General features: G+C 33.9%; 1 protein-coding gene across 2 annotated transcripts; it reads right to left on the minus strand.

The window, feature by feature from the left end:
• Positions 1-932: 932 nt before the first annotated feature.
• LOC111050870 (hydroxyacid oxidase 1) lies at positions 933-18357 on the minus strand. Of its 2 annotated transcripts, none has more exons than XM_039439643.1 (7): positions 18063-18357; positions 14772-14933; positions 8024-8296; positions 7578-7712; positions 3913-4041; positions 3449-3581; positions 933-1266 (listed from the first exon to the last, which is right to left on the minus strand). In XM_039439643.1, the coding sequence occupies exons 2-7, from the start codon at positions 14900-14902 to the stop codon at positions 970-972; spliced, it is 1098 nt and encodes a 365-aa protein (XP_039295577.1). In that variant the 5' UTR covers positions 14903-14933; positions 18063-18357; the 3' UTR covers positions 933-969. The 2 variants fall into 2 exon arrangements, with proteins under 2 accessions (XP_039295577.1, XP_039295579.1); XM_039439645.1 differs by lacking the exon at positions 3913-4041 and adding an exon at positions 4870-4998 and having other exon boundaries at positions 18063-18351.
• Positions 18358-18938: the final 581 nt, after the last annotated feature.

An 18938-nucleotide genomic window follows, 5' to 3' on the forward strand; every position in this document is an offset into this window, starting at 1 on the left:
TATTCCACAACATATTTGGAATCACTGTTCCATTTCCATTGTAAGATAAAGATATTCTTTCAAATAATATTGATTAATGTGTAATATCGATTAAATTATTAATTAATATTGATTTGTCAAGTACTAGAATGACAAGGATTCAGAAGAATAACAGAATACATAATTAATAATATAATATTAAATCTGATATAAAAGTCAAAGTGAACTGGTTAAATTGGTTTTTACCTACTCTTTTATTCTGTCATTACAGATAGATAGCATAAGAAAATATCTCATGGTATAGATAGTTAATTGTTCTTAATAATGCCGCGGTACGAACGACGTCCAAACTTGGATCATAGAAATCTAAATGCTGTAAATTTAGAATATGCACGGGAAAATCAGCAGCAAGGAGATATACCATTCAATTCCAAGCAAGCTGCATTCAAATATAACTAAAAATACAAACTGCAGCACAACTAAATAAGCACATAGGAAGTCCATATTGAGATATAAATGAAAATACTGATTGTTGGATAATTTTCATAAAAATATAGTGCATCAGATTAAGCTAAGGCTAAGCGCACACCTGAGGAGGCACGGCTTGGTGATACAAAGTGTTGTTCTTATGGAGATTGCCTTATCACACCGTTCCACGCCATGCCCGATTCCGTGTGTGTGAGTTCTTCCATTCAAACCAATAAGCAAGAAGCAACTGGATTCAAAATTCCGCATCGCGCCTCCTCTGGTGTGCATGCAGCTAAAGTTTGTCATGAGATGCATTAACTATTTGGCGGTACGAAGTTCGTCGGGCCAGCTAATATAGAATATAAACGACCTATACCATATGGAATATCTTCTAATGCTATATTTACTCTATAGTTCTAAATAGTTGTGTCATTTTCCTCCTTCCACTGCAGATATATCGATAGTAGGAAACATTAAAACATGAATTCATTTTATTTTTTATATTTATTTGTAAATAACTACTCACAGTTTGCTATATTCACTTTCGTGTACAACCATTTCTTTCCTGATATCTTTAACACTTGTGCACCCAGTTAGCGCCAGGGCAGTATCGAACTCATTCCGCAAGATGTCTATCACCCTTTCTACGCCCTTCTGCCCGCTGTGGGCAAGCCCCCAGAGGGCCGGACGCCCCATGAACACCATTTTTGCCCCCAGGGCGAGTGCCTTGAAGACGTCCGTGCCTTGTCTGATGCCACCGTCTAGGTAGACCTCCATTCGCCCGCCGACGGCTGATACTATGGAGGGCAGCACTTCTATCTGTGAAGTGAATTAGAAAATTATTTAATCATGGTTTAAATAAACCAGAAAATGATTTAATCATAGTTTAAGCATAGAGAAACAATAGCGTAAGTAGATATCCCATGGTATAGGGCGTTTATGTCGCAAGTTTTACTGTTATCCCGAGCCGATAACAGTAGCTGTGTGACGCTGCTAGTTTCTCAAATTGTGCTGTTCATACACTATCACCCCAACAAAACAGTAAAAATTGACAATAATCGACAGTAATCGGCTTGAGATAACAGTAAAAGTTGCGACATAAATCCCCTATACCATGGGATATCTACTTACGCTATTGTTTCTCTATGGTTTAAGTAAACCAGAAAATGATTTAATTATAGTTGAAATGAATCAGAAAATGCTTCAATCATAGTTTAAGTAAACCAGAACATGATTTAATCATAGTTTAAATGAACCAGAAAATGATTCAATCGTAGTTAAAATGAATCAGAAAATGATTCAATCGTAGTTAAAATGAATCAGAAAATGATTCAATCATGACAATTTAAATAAACTAGAAAATGAAAAATCATAGTATAAAATAAGTTTGACAATTGGAGAAATAGTTTCAATTATTTCTTAGCTCTTGCTTTCACCCACTCAGCTTTTGCAAAAAATGGTTTCTATAGTGAAGTACACGTTTTAATGGCAGTGGATAAAGATAGGAGAGCAACGTTGCCGATCCTCTATTTTGTCAGCCTTCTATAGACGGTGGCTGATACAGGTTTATTGATGTAATACTAACTGTTGATTCTCGTTTAAAATAATCAATTATTTTATTACGAATGAAATTAAATTTTTCAATGAATTTTTACAATTGAGATGAAATAGCCTATTCTGTTAATTAGTTATTAATTCTACATTGTTAAAAGACGATCTGGCACAGAGCAAAGCGAGACAGAGATAGCGCTATCCGCTTTGTTGAATGATAGACAAGGATAACAATACCATTGCTAATCAAACACTGTCATTATAACGTGGACCTCACTATAGCATGTCGAATATTTCATGTTTTCTGCTCGAAATGTCTAGACATTGACGAATATAATCATTGATTAAAAAGTAACTGTAGATAAAAATTATCCAGGCATCGATAGAAAAGATACTTTTACTCGTTATTTTGATATGAAAATTTCACTCATTACAACATCCCGTAATTCTGAGAGAAATGATATTCAAAAGAAAAACATATTTTCGCGGTGTGTTCAATTTCTTCAAAATGATTAAATTCCTTTTAATCCTTCAACCGTGAAAGTGTCTTAGCACAACTTGCTGGGATGATATTCTACAAAAAATTCGGTGGTTAAATTAAGAATTTGTTTAACTGAGGGTGTTTATCAAGTTCCGTTTAATCTAATAGAATTCATAATGAATTTTTGTGTAGTTGAGAAGTTGGTATTGTGGTAATTATTAATATTTATTTATTGTTTGATACAATTATAAATCATATGAATATGATCGGGATAGAACAACAGGCATAGCCCAAAACTATTCTGTTCCCAAATTTTGATAAAATAATAATAAAATGTCCGAAAAAATAGGTTATGTTCTTACTGAGGAAAGTTAAAGTTCAAAGTTCTGTCCAAAAATATATATGAGCTCAAATTTTTGAATTTAGAATGATTAAAATACCAAAATTATAGTCGAATATTGCACTTCATATCACCGCACTTTGAATAAATTAAGTTATTTCAGAAAATTTTGAAGCCAAAAATATACACACAACTTCCCACTAATATTCTAATATTAATTAATATAGACTAATATTAATTAGTCTATTTATTCAATACAGAAGGACGGCAAAAAAAACGAACGTCGAAAATTGATTTGTGTGTAACTGGCTTTACTATAGTGAGGTCCACGTTATAATGACAGTATTTGATCAACTTTGGTTTTGCTATCCTTGTCTATCATTCGACAAAGCCGGTGGTACTATCCTTTTCTAGGTCCACAACGATGACAATTATGTTTTTGACAGTGTAGAAATATAATTAATTAATGCAGAGAATCGGCATCGCTATTCTTCTATCTTCATCCACTGCCATTATAAAGTGGACCACACTATAGACTAACATTAGTTAGTGGCTGGCCTAGCATCTATGAAATGAGTGAGAGATCTGAATAAATAACTTATAACTAAATAACTAATAGTTGAACTTACAGAGGCAGGAACAGTGTCCAGTTGTCTAGCTCCGTGATTGGATACGACAATGGCTTCAATACCCAAATCAGCTGCTATCAACGCATCTTCAGGGGTCAGTACTCCTTTCAGTACTAGGGGCAGTTTTGTGATTCTGAAAAAATATAAATTGTATTCGATTAAATCAATTAAGTCTGTAGGTTTATGGTGCAAGTTTATTCAATAGCATCCTGGAAAGAAATGAAGTAGATAAATCCTCACGTATAGCCATAGTTTCATTATTTTTGCGACAGATAAACAGTTTACCAAATACGGTACTAGAGCAGCCTGCACACAGGGACAATAATAGCTTTATAATACCACGGGAACACGGAATTGGAAGTGTTCGCAACTCAAATGCAGATGGCATTAGCATCCATAGAATTATTTTATATTGTTTTTTCTTTTAATTTTATCTTTAGTTCTTTGATATTGTGTCAACTTACGATTTGAGCCAGCTGACATCCTTCCAATTGATCGTGTCATCGAAGAGATCATTCACGTATTCGTTTAGTCCTGATATCTTTTTCGCCGAAGTTATTTTGTCAGCTAACATTCCTTCAAAGTTAGCTAGTCTGTAAACAAAGAAAATAATAGAGTATAAAATTGAGATTATAGTTTTACAGTACACATAAACATAGATTTATCGTGATCAGTAATTGAGTGTTATGAATATTATGATCAACTGCAAAGAAACGTACTATAATTCAAGTTATATATCTCTGTAATAGTGATAATGTTGTTTTATTTCATCAGATATTATTTATTCATCAAATTGCACATCACATACATAGAATAGTGTCACAATAATTATTCATAGTTGAATCTCAAATGATAAGTTAAACTGAAGGAAACTTAGTTGTGTCTAGCATTTTTTGCTAGATATCCATATTTAATGGCACGACTTAAATTGTCACAAACAGTCATTCAAAATCTATCTCTACAATTTCTACACATTTCCTTTGATCAATCATACAGATCGAGTTCGTTGGCCAACGAAATTTCTCACATCTTCATCCTTTCTGAGGATATAACCGGATAACTTTGAAAGTGAATCAGAAAAACATTGTAAACGTACAAATCAAAAATAAGCTGCTAGCTTGATTATGTATTGCATGCAACGATGCAATTAATAACTGAACACAGCTTAAACTATTTCTCTCTGTATCCCACTGCTTCATACTGTATAGAACTCCTGACAGAATTTGAACGGCATTTTTAGCGAGTTCTCCAGCCCGGGGGCTCACTTGTAATAATTTCATTACACCAGGGTACCAGAAATTGTCTCAAGGCAAATAGATAAAAAATGTTACCTTTATCATTTTATTTCACATTTTATTATTACATAGTTGATACTATTTTATATTTTACCAAGTGTATTGATTTATATTATGTCTACTTACGATTTGAGCCAGCTGACATCCTTCCAATTGATCGTGTCATCGAAGAGGTCATTCACGTATTCGTTCAGCCCTGATATCTTTTTCGCCGAAGTTATTTTGTCAGCTAACATTCCTTCAAAGTTTGCTAGTCTGTAAACAAAGAAAATAATAGAGTATAAAATTGAGATTATAGTTTTACAGTGCACATAAACATAGATTTCTCGTGATCAATAATTGAGTATCATGAATATATGATAAACTGCAAAGAAACATAATATAATTCAAGTTATATCTCTCTGTAATAGCGTGATAATGTTGTTTCATTTCATCAGTTATTATTTATTCATCAAATTGTACATCACATACATAGAATAGTGTCACAATAATTATTCATAGTTGAATCTCAAATGATAAGTTAAACTGAAGGAATCTTAGTTGTGTCTAGCATTTTTTGCTAGATATCCATATTGAATGGCACGACTTAAATTGTCACAAACAGTCATTCAAAATCTATAAAATAAGTTCTGTTCTATTATTGCAGTCTGCCGATGAAGGTGAATGCTTCAATAAGAAGCAATGTGCTTCTATTCGTGTCTGGCAGAGTCAATTCTTTTCTTTATTACTTTCCTTGCCCTATTACCATAGGTAAGGAAAGTATTGCTTTCCGAAAAAAATTAAGGTACCCCAATTTCTAAATTTCTATACGTTTCAAGGTCCCCTGAGTCCAAAAAAGTAGTTTTTGGGTATTGGTCTGTATGTGTGTGTGGGTGTGTGTGTGTGTATGAGTGTATGTGCGTCTGTGTACACGATATCTCATCTCCCAATTAACGGAATGACTTGAAATTTGGAACTTAAGGTCCTTACACTATAAGGATCCGACACAAACAATTTCGATCAAATGCAATTCAAGATGACGGCTAAAATGGAGAAAATGTTGTCGAAAACAGGTTTTTTCGATTTTCTCGAAAACGGCTGCAACGTTTTTGATTAAATTTCTACCTAAAATAGTCATTGATAAGCTCTATCAACTGCCACAAGTCCCATATCCGTAAAAATTTCAGGAGCTCCGCCCCATCTATGCAAAGTTTGATTTTAGATTCCCAACTATCAGGCTTCAGATACAATTTGAACCAAACATTTTGAGTGGAAAAGATTGAGCATGAGAATCTCTACAATATTAATGTTTAGTAACATTTTCAGCTAGAATTAAAAATAAGCTCGAAATTCGAGAAAATGTGATTATCCAATTGCAAAGTGTTGGCAACTGTTGATTCTATTAAATGATTCACTATGAAGAGATAGCAGACCTCGTATGTCTCCAGCGTTATTGTCCTCTCACCAGTTGGCTCAGATCTTTGAATAGTAGACTTGAGTGATGCGCGTGAACACTAGCGTCAGGTGATCAATTTCCATAACGGCAAAGAAAGTTGTGTGAGTGCGCCACATTAGATTTTTATACTAGTAGCTCTGTGAACAGTAGACCTCACGCAGTATTCTCATCCACAAGTACCTGATTAAAACTATAGACCTTATGGAAATACAGCAATAGACTGGCTTCTCCACACATCTGTGTAATCACTTGTCAGCTGATTTATGATGAATAATTCTATAGTCTGATTTTTACTCTAATATTGGCGTATGAAGGAGTCTCCTCTTTCCTTTTATATTATCCTTGAAATGCAACATTTCTAAAAACCTTGTACATACGTCGACGCGCAATAAAAAACATACCTGTCAAATTTCATGAAAATCTATTACCGCGTTTCGCCATAAATGCGCAACATATAATCATTTAAACATTAAGAGAAATGCCAAACCGTCGACTTGAATCTTAGACCTCACTTCGATCGGTCAATTATTAAAGATTATAGATAAAAGTATTAGCTCTGATACATCAATATCAAGGATTACTTGCTCGTAGCACTCAAGCTCGTTGAACAGTTTGTAATGGAAAGTGAAATTGAGGAATGTCATCGAGAACTCCTTATTATGATATTATTTACTAGATTTTGGAAGAGTGTTTTTAAGAAAATGAGTTCAAGTTTTTCAAATTGTTTTATCAAGTTTCGATCATGTTTACAATGATAATTGAGAATCAAATTATTAATAATGCATAATATCAACAGGAAAGCTGTTTTCTAGAAAATTTGAAGAAAGAAGAAAGGGAAATAATTAGAAAAATTCTAGGTCCGAGATTAACTGAGAATGGTTATAGATTACAGAAAAATAGCACAGTTGAGCAACATTCAAATATTGTAACAGACATGAGAAAAAGACGTCTAAAATTCTATGGTCATATCATGAGGCTCCCTGACCATAGAATCACAAAAAAAATAGTAAAATATGTAGCTTCGCTTGCCTATGGAGGAGAATGGATTAGGAATGTTAAGAAAGATCTAGTTTTGGCAGGAATTACTGATGATGAAATTAAAAATAGAAATAATTTCAAAACAAAAGTGAACAAATGGGAAATTATTCCAGAGATAAAAGCACCAAGAGTTGGCACAAGATGGAGTGAAGAAAGAAAAGCTGCTTTTTCTCAGAGAATGAAAAGCTGGTGGGCGAACAAGAAAACCGCCTAGTCTAATAAAAATCGATGATCATGCTTTTACTCAGCGTCTTCCACTTCGGGAGCTCTACGACTAATAGTAATAATAATGCATAATATTGAGATCATACTATGCTGATTGTTGAGATGATTGACTCATTATGAGAAAGATTGGGCCTACCTGAGATGCGGTGGTAATTTGAATTTGTTTCTAGCATCTGCATATCTGACTCCAAAGACGGGGGCATCCACTGTGAGTACCAATGCTTTCCAACCTGTTCTCTCAGCTCTTCTCACCAGTTCAGCTGTCAGCTTCCTGAAATCAACACAGTTTTATTGAAAAATGAATGATAAAGTAATATAAAACCAGGACTATTCATAGGAGAAACACAGTTTATTTAATTAAATTCACTAAAATCGAATTTGTGATTTAATTTTAATTTGAATTTAATTTTAAAATCTACTTTGTAAAATTAACTAAGGACTGACAATTTTGTGAAGTGAATAACTTCAAGACTTGACCTATTTCGGACTATGTGTAACCTTATCTAAATTTGGGTTAGATCTTCATTGAAGAATATTCTGTATACTTCAAGAAATAAACTTCGTTTCTATTCTATTAATTACCTATTTTTGTAGATGTAGAGCTGAAACCATCTAATAGTATCGGGAGCCGCTTCAGCTACCTCCTCCAGACTACTTGTGGCCAGTGTTGACATCACATAGATGGTGCCACATTTGCCAGCTGCGCGCGCATTGGCCAGTTCGCCTTGCGCATGCGCCATTCGCTGCATGGCGGTCGGGGCCACGCCCACCGGAAGTGACACCTGGTGGCCCAGAACGGAAGTGGACAGCGAACGGTTGGAGACGTCTCGCATGACGCGTGGGCGGATGCGTAATCTGTGGAAATTGAAGTGGTGACAATTGATCAAGGTCTCTGTTGATCTAGAAGGTTTGTGAGAGTCACTTCATCAAGATCTCAATTGGCTACATGAAATAGGGGTGAATAAAAAAACTAAGAAATTGTCAAAAACCACAGATTTATTGATAGTTAAAAAGACCGGTTTCTATTGTTACACAATTGTCAATCTCTTATAAACTGTCTTATAAACTGATTGACAATGGTGTAACAACCGAAACCAGTCTTTCTAACTATAATTAAATCTGTGGTTTAAAATTTGATGGTCTTAAATCTGTCTTATAAACTGTGAAAAATTCTGGTGGTGTTAAATCTGTCTTATAAACTGTAAAAAATATTTGTTGGCTGGTATTTTGAAGGTGAATAAAAAAACTAAGAAATTGTCAAAAACCACAGATTTATTGATAGTTAAAAAGACCGGTTTCTATTGTTACACCATTGTCAATCTCTTATAAACTGATTGACAATGGTGTAACAACCGAAACCGGTCTTTCTAACTATCAATAAATCTGTGGTTTAAAATCTGGTGGTGTTAAATCTGTCTTATAAACTGTAAAAAATATTTGTTGGCTGGTATTTTGAATAGAATTAAATATATATATATATATATAAATAAATATGTATACGTTTTTATTGTCTACTAACATTAAGTATGTAATATCATATCAATTTCTGGTTGAGGTATTGAATTCAGTTGACTCAATGACAGACACCTGTATTATGTTTCCTCATCTAAGGTTAGACCTTCTAACCTATTTCAAATGTAAGTTTTTACTTTCCTTGCCCTATTACCATAGGTAAGGAAAGTATTGCTTTCCGAAAAAATTAAGGTACCCCAATTTCTAAATTTCTATACGTTTCAAGGTCCCCTGAGTCCAAAAAAGTGGTTTTTGGGTATTGGTCTGTATGTGTGTGTGTGTGGTGTGTGTGTGTGTGTGTGTGTGTGGTGTGTGTGTGGTGTGTGTGTGTGTGGTGTGTGTGTGTGTGTGTGTGTATGAGTGTATGTGCGTCTGTGTACACGATATCTCATCTCCCAATTAACGGAATGACTTGAAATTTGGAACTTAAGGTCCTTACGATATAAGTATCCGACACGAACAATTTCGATCTGATGCAATTCAAAATGACGGCTAAAATGGCGAAAATGTTGTCAAAAACAGGGTTTTTTGCAATTTTCTCGAAAACGGCTCCAACGATTGTAATCAAATTCATACCTAAAATAGTCATCGATAAGCTCTATCAACTTCCACAAGTCCCATATCTGTAAAAATTTCAGGAGCTTCGCCCCATCAATGCAGATAGATTCCCAATTATCAGGCTTCAGATACAATTGAAACGAAAAAAATCAAGTGGAGTAGATTGAGCATGAAAATCTCTTCAATTAATGTTCAGTAACATTCTCACCTAAAATTGAAAATAAGCTTTAAACTCGAGAAAATGTTATTATTCAATGGCAAATTATTGTTGATTCTATTAAATCATTCACTATGAAGAGATAGCAGACCTCATGTGTGTCTCCAGCGTTATTGCCCTGTCACCAGCTGGCTCAAATCTTTGAATAGTAGACTTGAGATGCGCGGAACACTAGCGTCAGGTGATCAATTTTCATAACGGCAAGGAAAGTTGTGTGAGTGCGCCACACCAGATTTTTTTGAATAGAATTAAATATATATATAAATAAATATGTATAAATTTTTATTGTTTACTAATATTAAGTATGTAATATCATACAAACCTATATTTCATGAGTTGATCAAATTTCTGGTTGAGGTATTGAATTCAGTTGACTCAATGACAGACACCTACTGTATTATGTCTCCTCATCTAAGGTTAGACCTTCTAACCTATTTCAATGTAAGTTTTAAAATTGATATGCTTCCCATGTTATTTAATTAAGTTACTTTCACGCCCTATGGAGTTTTTCTGGTTTTTCCTCCCAAGAGCGAAAAAGTGACACTTTAGTATTATGTTCCAGAGAGTAAAGCTGGGATTACACAAAGTTATTAACAAAATGTTAATAACTTAATCCTTATAGATTCTATTAGATTGAACGGAACTTGACAAACACATATGTTCATCATGTGTATGATAAGTTATGTTCAATCCAATAGAATCTATAAGGATTAATTATATATCAACATTTTGTTAATAACTTTGTGTAAACCCAGCTTAAGGTAAGCACTTTAGACAGTAGGTGGAGGAAAATGTTATTTTCCTACAGATACCTTGAAAAGTGACCATTTCTGCACAGATTGCAGGCCGCAAAGAATCACTTTTCTGCACTAGTGCACAAAGTGAGTACTTTGTGTACTCCAGATTTGCAGCATAACAACGCAAAATAGTTAGTAGGTTATATGGAGCACCAGTGCAGCAAAATCAAAATTAGGTTGGTAACACTCATAGTGAGGCCCACGTTATAATGGCAGTGGAGAACAGCATTGCCTTGCCATTATGTGCCTTCATTATAGACATTTCAATGCTCACATAAGATAAACCCCTTCAAGCAGTCAGATGAATTTTCAATTGAATTACTAATCATTATAATTCAATTATTATTATTCAATTTTAGATACCCAAATTAAGGTTTTCATTAATAATAAAATTACACAGAAATACATTTGATGGATTTCAGGGAATTTTACACATAATTACCCACTTTTCATATTCAATGGTAACTGTAGGAAAAATTTAATGTGAAATATGTGCGCAAAGTTCGTTTGCTGCACTCAAGAAACCATCATTCCGCACTCGCCTACGGCTCGTGCGTAAACGTTTCTTTCGGTGCAGCAAACTGTAACTTTGCACAAATAACTATTTTAAGGTAGCCATACCGTACAGTTTTGAAATTAATCCCACTAAAGAAATTGAATAACATTGAAGACATTACTCATATCAATCTGTAAAGAAATTCACTTCTAACGGCTAACACCGGTTTAATGAGAAGCATCGATAACATTCATGTTAATTTGAAATAATCATGTATTGATTGAGGAGGAGTAGCATGGATGCCAATTTATAAGGAAGCCAGACAGTTTTCAGATGAAACCCACAAACAAATTGAATACAGTGAGGTCCACGTTATAATGGCACTAGAGAATGACAGGAGAACAGTGTTGACGATTCTTTGCCTTGCCACTGACTTCTATACAGGATAGAAGATACCAGTTTATCTGATTTCAATCAATTATATTTACTCTTCAATGTTTGATTCCATTACGAACTGCTTGTTAAATAATCACTTTGAACAATTAATTAATTACGACATAGCAGTCAGGTATTTATATAAATAAAAGCTATTAACTTCTACTTACATTAGTGTAGCGCTGTTGATGAAGGAACTAGTGTCCGAAAGCGCTACACTAATGTAAGTAGAAGCTAATAGCTTTTATTTATATAAATACCTGACTGCTATGTCGTAATTAATTGTTCAAAGTAATTATATTTAATTCGTCAAGTTAATATATATTTATTGAATATTTTGTTAATCAATTATATTTTTACGTTGTTAAGAAACGATTTGGCTACGTTGAGGAGGTAGAAAATGATAGCACCATCTGCTTTGTCGAATGATAGACAAGGATAGCAACACCATTGTTAATCAAATACTGCCATTGAGGTGAACCTCAGTTCTATATTCTATCTGACTCACACCCAGCTTCACTGATGTTGAAACATAAAACTTTCAGTAATATAATATTTAAAAAAAAACATTCTTGAAATGAAGACATTCTTTATTTGGCGAAGTTTACATTGTTATATCTAAAGTGTTACAGAATGTGGTTGAATAACAAAGCAAAAATAAATGAATAGATTTTGTTGAAGATAATTTGGAGTTGATTCAAAGCATTCTCATAGTTTCTATAGAAATATTATGTCAATAAGCTCAGAATTGTTTTAGTTGAAGATGTTCTTATGAAAGGAATAATTCCGAGTAATTTTCTTTTATAAAAAATAAAAGATGCTACCTATATTGTATGAAAATTCTATGACTTTTCATAGCGACTTCATACACTTGTAGAAATAAACAAAAGGCTAAAGGCCCGGTTTCACAGAAGCCTGTTGAATTTCAATAATGATTAAATGCCACGAGATCCAATCAGAAAAGGCTTTTCTGATTGATTCTAATGACATTCAATATAACGGGTCAAATTTAAGAGGCTTTTCTGTAACCAGGCCTTAAGCTGTTGGATCATGATTCAATAATTTGTGACTTTTTGACCGAGCGAAGTGAGGTCCAAGATTCAAGTCGACGGTTTGGCATTTCTCATAATGTTTAAATGTTTATATGTTGCGCATTTACGGCGAAACGCGGTAATAGATTTTCATGAAATTTGACAGGCATGTTCCTTTTTTAATTGCGCGTCGACGTATATACAAGGTTTTTGGAAATTTTGCATTTCAAGGATAATATAAAAAGAAAAAGGAGCCTCCTTCATACGCCAATATTACCGTAAAAATCAGACTATAGAATTATTCATCATAAATCAGCTGTCTAGTGGACTATAATACTACCCGTTCAAAAAAATCGAACATCTTGAAAATGTATCTTTCCATTAACGTTAGTAGACAGTTGACTATAATACTACCCGTTCGAAAACATCGAACATCAAATTGTATCTTTCCATCAACGTTGTAGACAGTTGCAGCCATATCTGATAACAGCGCTCACACTCACATTCCGGGACGACACGTCACGGTACGATATAGGACAGAAAGCTCTCTGTTTATTTAGGATTTTTTCTAGACATTTTTAATTGATAAATTATTTATTAATTTTTGAGAAAACATAACAACAGGTCAATGTAACTCACTCAGCGCGAGGTCTACTGTTCACAGAACTACTAGTTACACGCTGTGTAAATCCACCCATCCACTCCTTTATAATTAGCCTAATGTTAGTTACAAACAACTATAGTGAGGTCGACGTTATAATGGCAGTATTTGGTTTACATTGGTGTTGCTATCCTTGTCTATCATTTGACAAAACAGATATAGCGCTATCCTTTATCCTGTCTTTGATTGGTACAATAAATTATTTATTTATTACTCTTATCGGTGTTACCACCTTCAAAGATGTTAAAACATACGAATTTCAGTAATAATGTTTTTCATTGTTATATCAAAAGAGTTAAAACAGGTGGTTGAGTAACAAAGCAAAAATAAATAAACAAATTTTGTTGAAGTTATTGTAGAGTCGATTCAAAGCATTCTCTATACATTTCAACAGAAATATTAAATCAATAAGCTCAGTATTGTTCTAGTTGAAGGTGTTATTGTAAAAGAAACAATCTCTTAGTTTTTCAATAAAACACAAAAGATTCTACTCACATTGTATGAAAATTCTATGATTTTCAGTAGCACTTTCATACACTTGAATAAATAAACAAAAGGCTTGAGCTGTTGGTTTATGATTTTATAAATTGTGACATTTTCTATAGTGAGGTCCACGTTATAATGGCAGTGGAGAAAGATAGGAGAACAGAATTACCGGTTCTCTGCCTTGCCACTGCTTCCTATACGGGATAGCTGATACCGTTACATTTGATGTACCCAGAACTTACTGTTCATTATTGTTGAAAATAATCAATTATATTCCACTCGTCAAAAAAAATCTTTATTATGATTTAATACTATAGTACATTTTTATAATTAAGATTGAAGATTTTTTTTAAATTAATTATATTCCTACATTGTTAAAAACGATCTGACATAGTTGTAAAGCTAGAAGAAGATGGTCCTATCATCTATGTCGAATGATGGACAAGGATAGCAACACCAATGTTAATCAAATACTGCCATTGTAACAAGGTTCATACTAGAATTTAATCACCGATTTGAAATTAAAATTTCCCCCATATTATTTTAATCTACTGCTATACCCAAATTATTTATACCATAATAAAGGTAGGATCTGGCTTATACACGTACGGGATGTGAAATTCACGAATTACGCATCATCAAGTCTCAACTACTCAACTGATTAACTTGAAATTTTGCATAAAGATTCTTAATTCACCGAGAATGGCTATAGGCATAGCCACCTCTAATATAAGGCCCGGCCTACGATATTGCAACGTCGCAGTGCAGGCCTAGAATCTAATACATGATTGGTGGAAAAGATTTAAAAAAATACCAGCTGATCTTTCTCACCAATCATGTATTAGATTCTAGGCCTACTCTGCGACGTTGCAATATCGTAGGCCGGGGCCTTATATTAGAGGTGGCTATGTTATAGGCCTATTTTCAGTTCTTCAAGATTCCATCACGTCAAGTTTTCAGTTTATCAAGTTATTAATTAGACCCTTGCGGAGCACGGGTTACCTGCCAGTTTATAATAAATTGAAATCATTGCTTCTCAACCAACAAAACTGACAATTTGACGTGAATCTAACTATAGTAACCTTGAAGATATACATTGCTATTATACAATATATATGATATAAATGTATATACTACCTTTGAAAAGCCTCAATATTGAGTTGCAGTGTTAGCTGACTGGCCGCTCCACTACGGTAATAGTCCAGAGCATTTTTCGGCAGAACTTTTTTGGCATGTTCTTCAAAATCGTCAATACAGCATAGATCCATCCTGGCTCATTCGTAGTACTCTTCAACAGTGCTACAAAATAATTTTAAAAAGTAATTACAATTACCTGACATTGCTCTCAATGACAATTGCTTGTGGAATATTAAGTTTGTTTTTTGGTCATGCAGAATTATTTCTTTAATTTGTGAATATTTCCTATTTTAGTGATAATATTTCTTCCATGTTCGGTTTTGAAACATCCAAATTTGAAAATCTACTTTATGAAAATAAATAAGTGACTGATAATCTTGTGAAGTGAACAACTACAAGACTTAACCTATTTCGGACTATGTGTAACCTTATCTAAATTTGGGAGAGGAATAGCACAAGGGTTACCTGTTAGTTTATAATAAATTGAATTTCACAAGTACCATTTTTCTTGTCTGTTTTTCACATGTACCATTAATCATTCTCTTTTATTACTTTTCTAGTAGCATATTTATATATAATTTTTAATAATGTATTTCCTGTATTCATGAGTGCGTTTGGGCTGTTATGCCTGTTGCACTCCTAGATTTTTGTAAGAATAAATAAATAAATAAGGTTACCTTATTTTTTCTCTCCCTATCATTTTGATGATGTACTTATTGTATGAATCAATGGAGATAGCTGTATCTACTCACACAATGAAGCAATGCTTGAGCATTATTGTTCAGTATTGTAGGCTAAATAAATCACTCAATAGTCATTTTGTTATATTATATAAAAGCATAGAGAAAAGATAGTATAAGAAGATTTTCTCCATGGTATGGGACGTTCATGATCCAAATTTCAAGCCGATTACTGTCTATTATTAGTGTGTTGTTGGGAGTGTAAGAACGGCACAGTATGAGAGACTACCAGCGTCACATAGCTTCACCAAAAACAACTACTAGGACTATCAGCTTGAGTTAACAGTGAAATTTGAAACATAAACACCCTATACCATGGAATATCTTCTTGTGCTATATTTTCTCTATGATACAAATTAGATGACAATTAGTTCGTGTCTCATTAAATGTAATAACAGTTTTGATAATGTTCACAGTAGATGCTGATCTCCAAAGTTTATTAATACTCTATTTTTCTTTAGGACTACACTTGAATATAAATAAAATGCTAATCTCCAAAGTTTATTAATACTTTATTTTTCTTTAGGACTACCCTTGAATATAAATAAAATGCTAATCTCCAAAGTTTATTAATACTCTATTTTTCTTCAGGACTACCCTTGAATATAAATAAAAATATAAATCTAAGTCTACAGATGGAAATTACTGAGATATTGCAATTATTCAAATGCCAATGAATCTATTATTATTAAACGAAAATCCAAATTAAATGCTGTAATTCACCCCGAAGACTTCTGCTACTGCAAATATTGACAACAGGGTAAACAGTTAGATGGAGATTCGATGAGCGCTACTATTCAAAAATTATTTGTCAGCCCAGGAATCGAACCTAGTACCTCCCAATTGCCGGTCAGGAATGCTTACCCTTACATCAAACTGACAATCTCTGGATAGCAGCGCTCATTTTATACGAAGCCATAGCGGCCAGCCAGTCTATAGATGGACATTACTGATATATTGCAATTATTCAAATAATTTGTCAATAATTTAGCAGAAGTCTTCGGGGTGAATTACAGCATTTAATTTGGATTTTCGTTTAATAACGATAAGAAATCTAAGTACCTTTTTTAAAATTGTTTAGTCACCAATTAATTGTTTTGTGACTAAACAATTTTAAAAAGGGCACTTAGAATTCTATTTTTATTTGTTAATACTGTATTTAAATAATAGTACCATAATAGATACATTTAGCTACATACCTACATACCTAGCTAAGAGGTACCATCTATCTATCTATATATATAAAAGCGAAATGGCACTCACTCATTGACTGACTGACTGACTCACTCGCAGAACTAAAAATCTACTGGACCAAAAACGTTCAAATTTGGTAGGTATGCTCAGTTGGCTCTTTAGAGGCGCACTAAGAACGGATTTGGAAAAATTTTCAAAGATACGCCCAAAATCTGCGTTTTTCCAGCGTTTTTTTGCGCTTTCTCAGCTTTATCGAGAACAAATGGACAGAAAATGTTCAAATTTACTACAGAAGCTCAGCTGGGGTGTAATAATGTTGTGTTAGAAGGAATTTGAAATAACGCCAAAGATATGCCCAAAATTAGCGTTTTTCAGTTCTTTCATCAAGTAATAGACAGAAAATGATCAAATTTGTTTTGTTTTTACAGAGGTTTAGCTACGGTCTGAAAATTTTGTGATGAGGTGACTTTAATTATATTTCATCAGAGATACGCCCAAAATCAGCGTTTTACTCAGATTTTCTGCGTTTTCTCAGTACTTTGACTTTCTGATGGAATGAAGCATGCTCAAATGAAAAATGCAGGAGAGCGGAACGAAGCGAGCCCGCTGATCTCATTTTTGGATGATCCAGTCGGGGGTCCAGGGGGCGGAGCCCCAGGGCTTGACGGATATGGTGAGCGAAGCGAGCCTGACGGCTAGTTGACCGAGCGAAGTGAGGTCTAAGATTCAACGGTTTGGCATTTCTCTTAATGTTTAAATGTTGCGCATTTACGGCGAAACGCGGTAATAGATTTTCATGAAATTTGACAGGTATGTTCCTTTTTAAATTGCGCGTCGACGTATATACAAGGTTTTTGGAAATTTTTCAATTCAAGGATAATATAAAAGGAAAAAGGAGCCTCCTTCATACGTCAATATTAACGTAAAAATCAGACTATAGAATTATTCATCATAAATCAGCTGTCTAGTGGACTATAATACTACCCGTTCAAAAACATCGAATATCTTGAAAATGTATCTTTCCATTAACGTTAGTAGACAGTTGACTATAATACTACCCGTTCAAAAACATCGAATATCTTGAAAATTTATCTTTCCATCAACGTTGTAGACAGTTGCAGCCAGACCTGATAACAGCGCTCACACTCACATTCCGGGACGACACGTCACGGTACGATAGGACAGAAAGCTCTATATTTATTTAGGATTTTTTCTAAACATTTTAAATTGATAAATTATTTATTAATTTTTGAGAAAACATAACAACAGTTCAATGTAACTTACTGAGCGCGAGGTCTACTGTTCACAGAACTACTAGTAAAATTAATAGCTATTAAACAAAAGTTGGTTTACTTACTTTGTATAGAATTTTGCAGGTTAACTCTCCTCGCTGAGTGTTTGATCGGTATCACGCTACTTCAAAAACTGCTAACACAACTATAAAGTCCTTGTAACCATTAAAAACTAACCATCCACCAACTTTTTGAACCTAATTTTCACAACTCAACCAAATTAATAATATGGAATGCTCTCAGTTACATAAGCTGGCATGTATATTCGGAAATTAACCACTATAATAATACATTGGACAGTAAAGATAACAGACAAAATGCCAATCCGACCTTCAGTTGAGTTTGAATGAATAAATTACGTAATTTACGAGGTTTAAGTGGCGCGCCAGTCGCTTATTTACAGGAAACTCTGAGCAACGGTTGTACAGTGTAGGAATGCTCCAAGAAACAGTATCACTGGATTATGTGATACGAGATACAAATAGTATATATTAGGCTAGGCGCTCACCAGTTAGTCAAGACAACACAAGACACGTTTAGTCACAATACTTCACATAGTTGCTTATGATGCAACTCACAATGATTAGTCATTCTTCAATGTTGTTTTCCATCACGAACTGCTTATTATTAAATCACTTTTTGCTTTTAGAAATAACGACTAGCAGTCAGATATTTTCCAATAAATGAATTAATCACTCACTGTGACAACGACATCTTTCGGCAGGTCCGCCATCTTCTTGGTTAAAATTAAAATTTTAATTAGACATGTCTTCATAAGCAACTATGTGAAGTATTGTGACTAAACGTGTCTGATCATGTCTTGTCTTGACTAACTGGTGTGCACCTGGCCTTAGACAAGAAAAAATCAATGAATCAAAATCGGAAATAATTAGCCAAGCTATAGTTGCAGAGAAAAGATAGCGTAAGAAGATATCCTATGG

The sequence above is a fragment of the Nilaparvata lugens genome, chromosome 13 (assembly GCF_014356525.2).
Source record: "Nilaparvata lugens isolate BPH chromosome 13, ASM1435652v1, whole genome shotgun sequence".
Classification (NCBI taxonomy): Eukaryota; Metazoa; Arthropoda; class Insecta; order Hemiptera; family Delphacidae; genus Nilaparvata; species Nilaparvata lugens.

What these genes read in the sequence shown, in the direction of transcription:
- LOC111050870 (XM_039439643.1), bottom strand. Translation starts at nt 14,902, where the DNA reads ATGGATCTATGCTGTATTGACGATTTTGAAGAACATGCCAAAAAAGTT. An exon ending in CTCTACATCTACAAAAATAG is followed by an intron (nt 7,713 to 8,023) that starts GTAATTAATAGA and finishes TGTTGATTTCAG; the next exon opens with GAAGCTGACAGCTGAACTGG. An exon ending in AAATTACCACCGCATCTCAG is followed by an intron (nt 4,042 to 7,577) that starts GTAGGCCCAATC and finishes CTTTGTTTACAG; the next exon opens with ACTAGCTAACTTTGAAGGAA.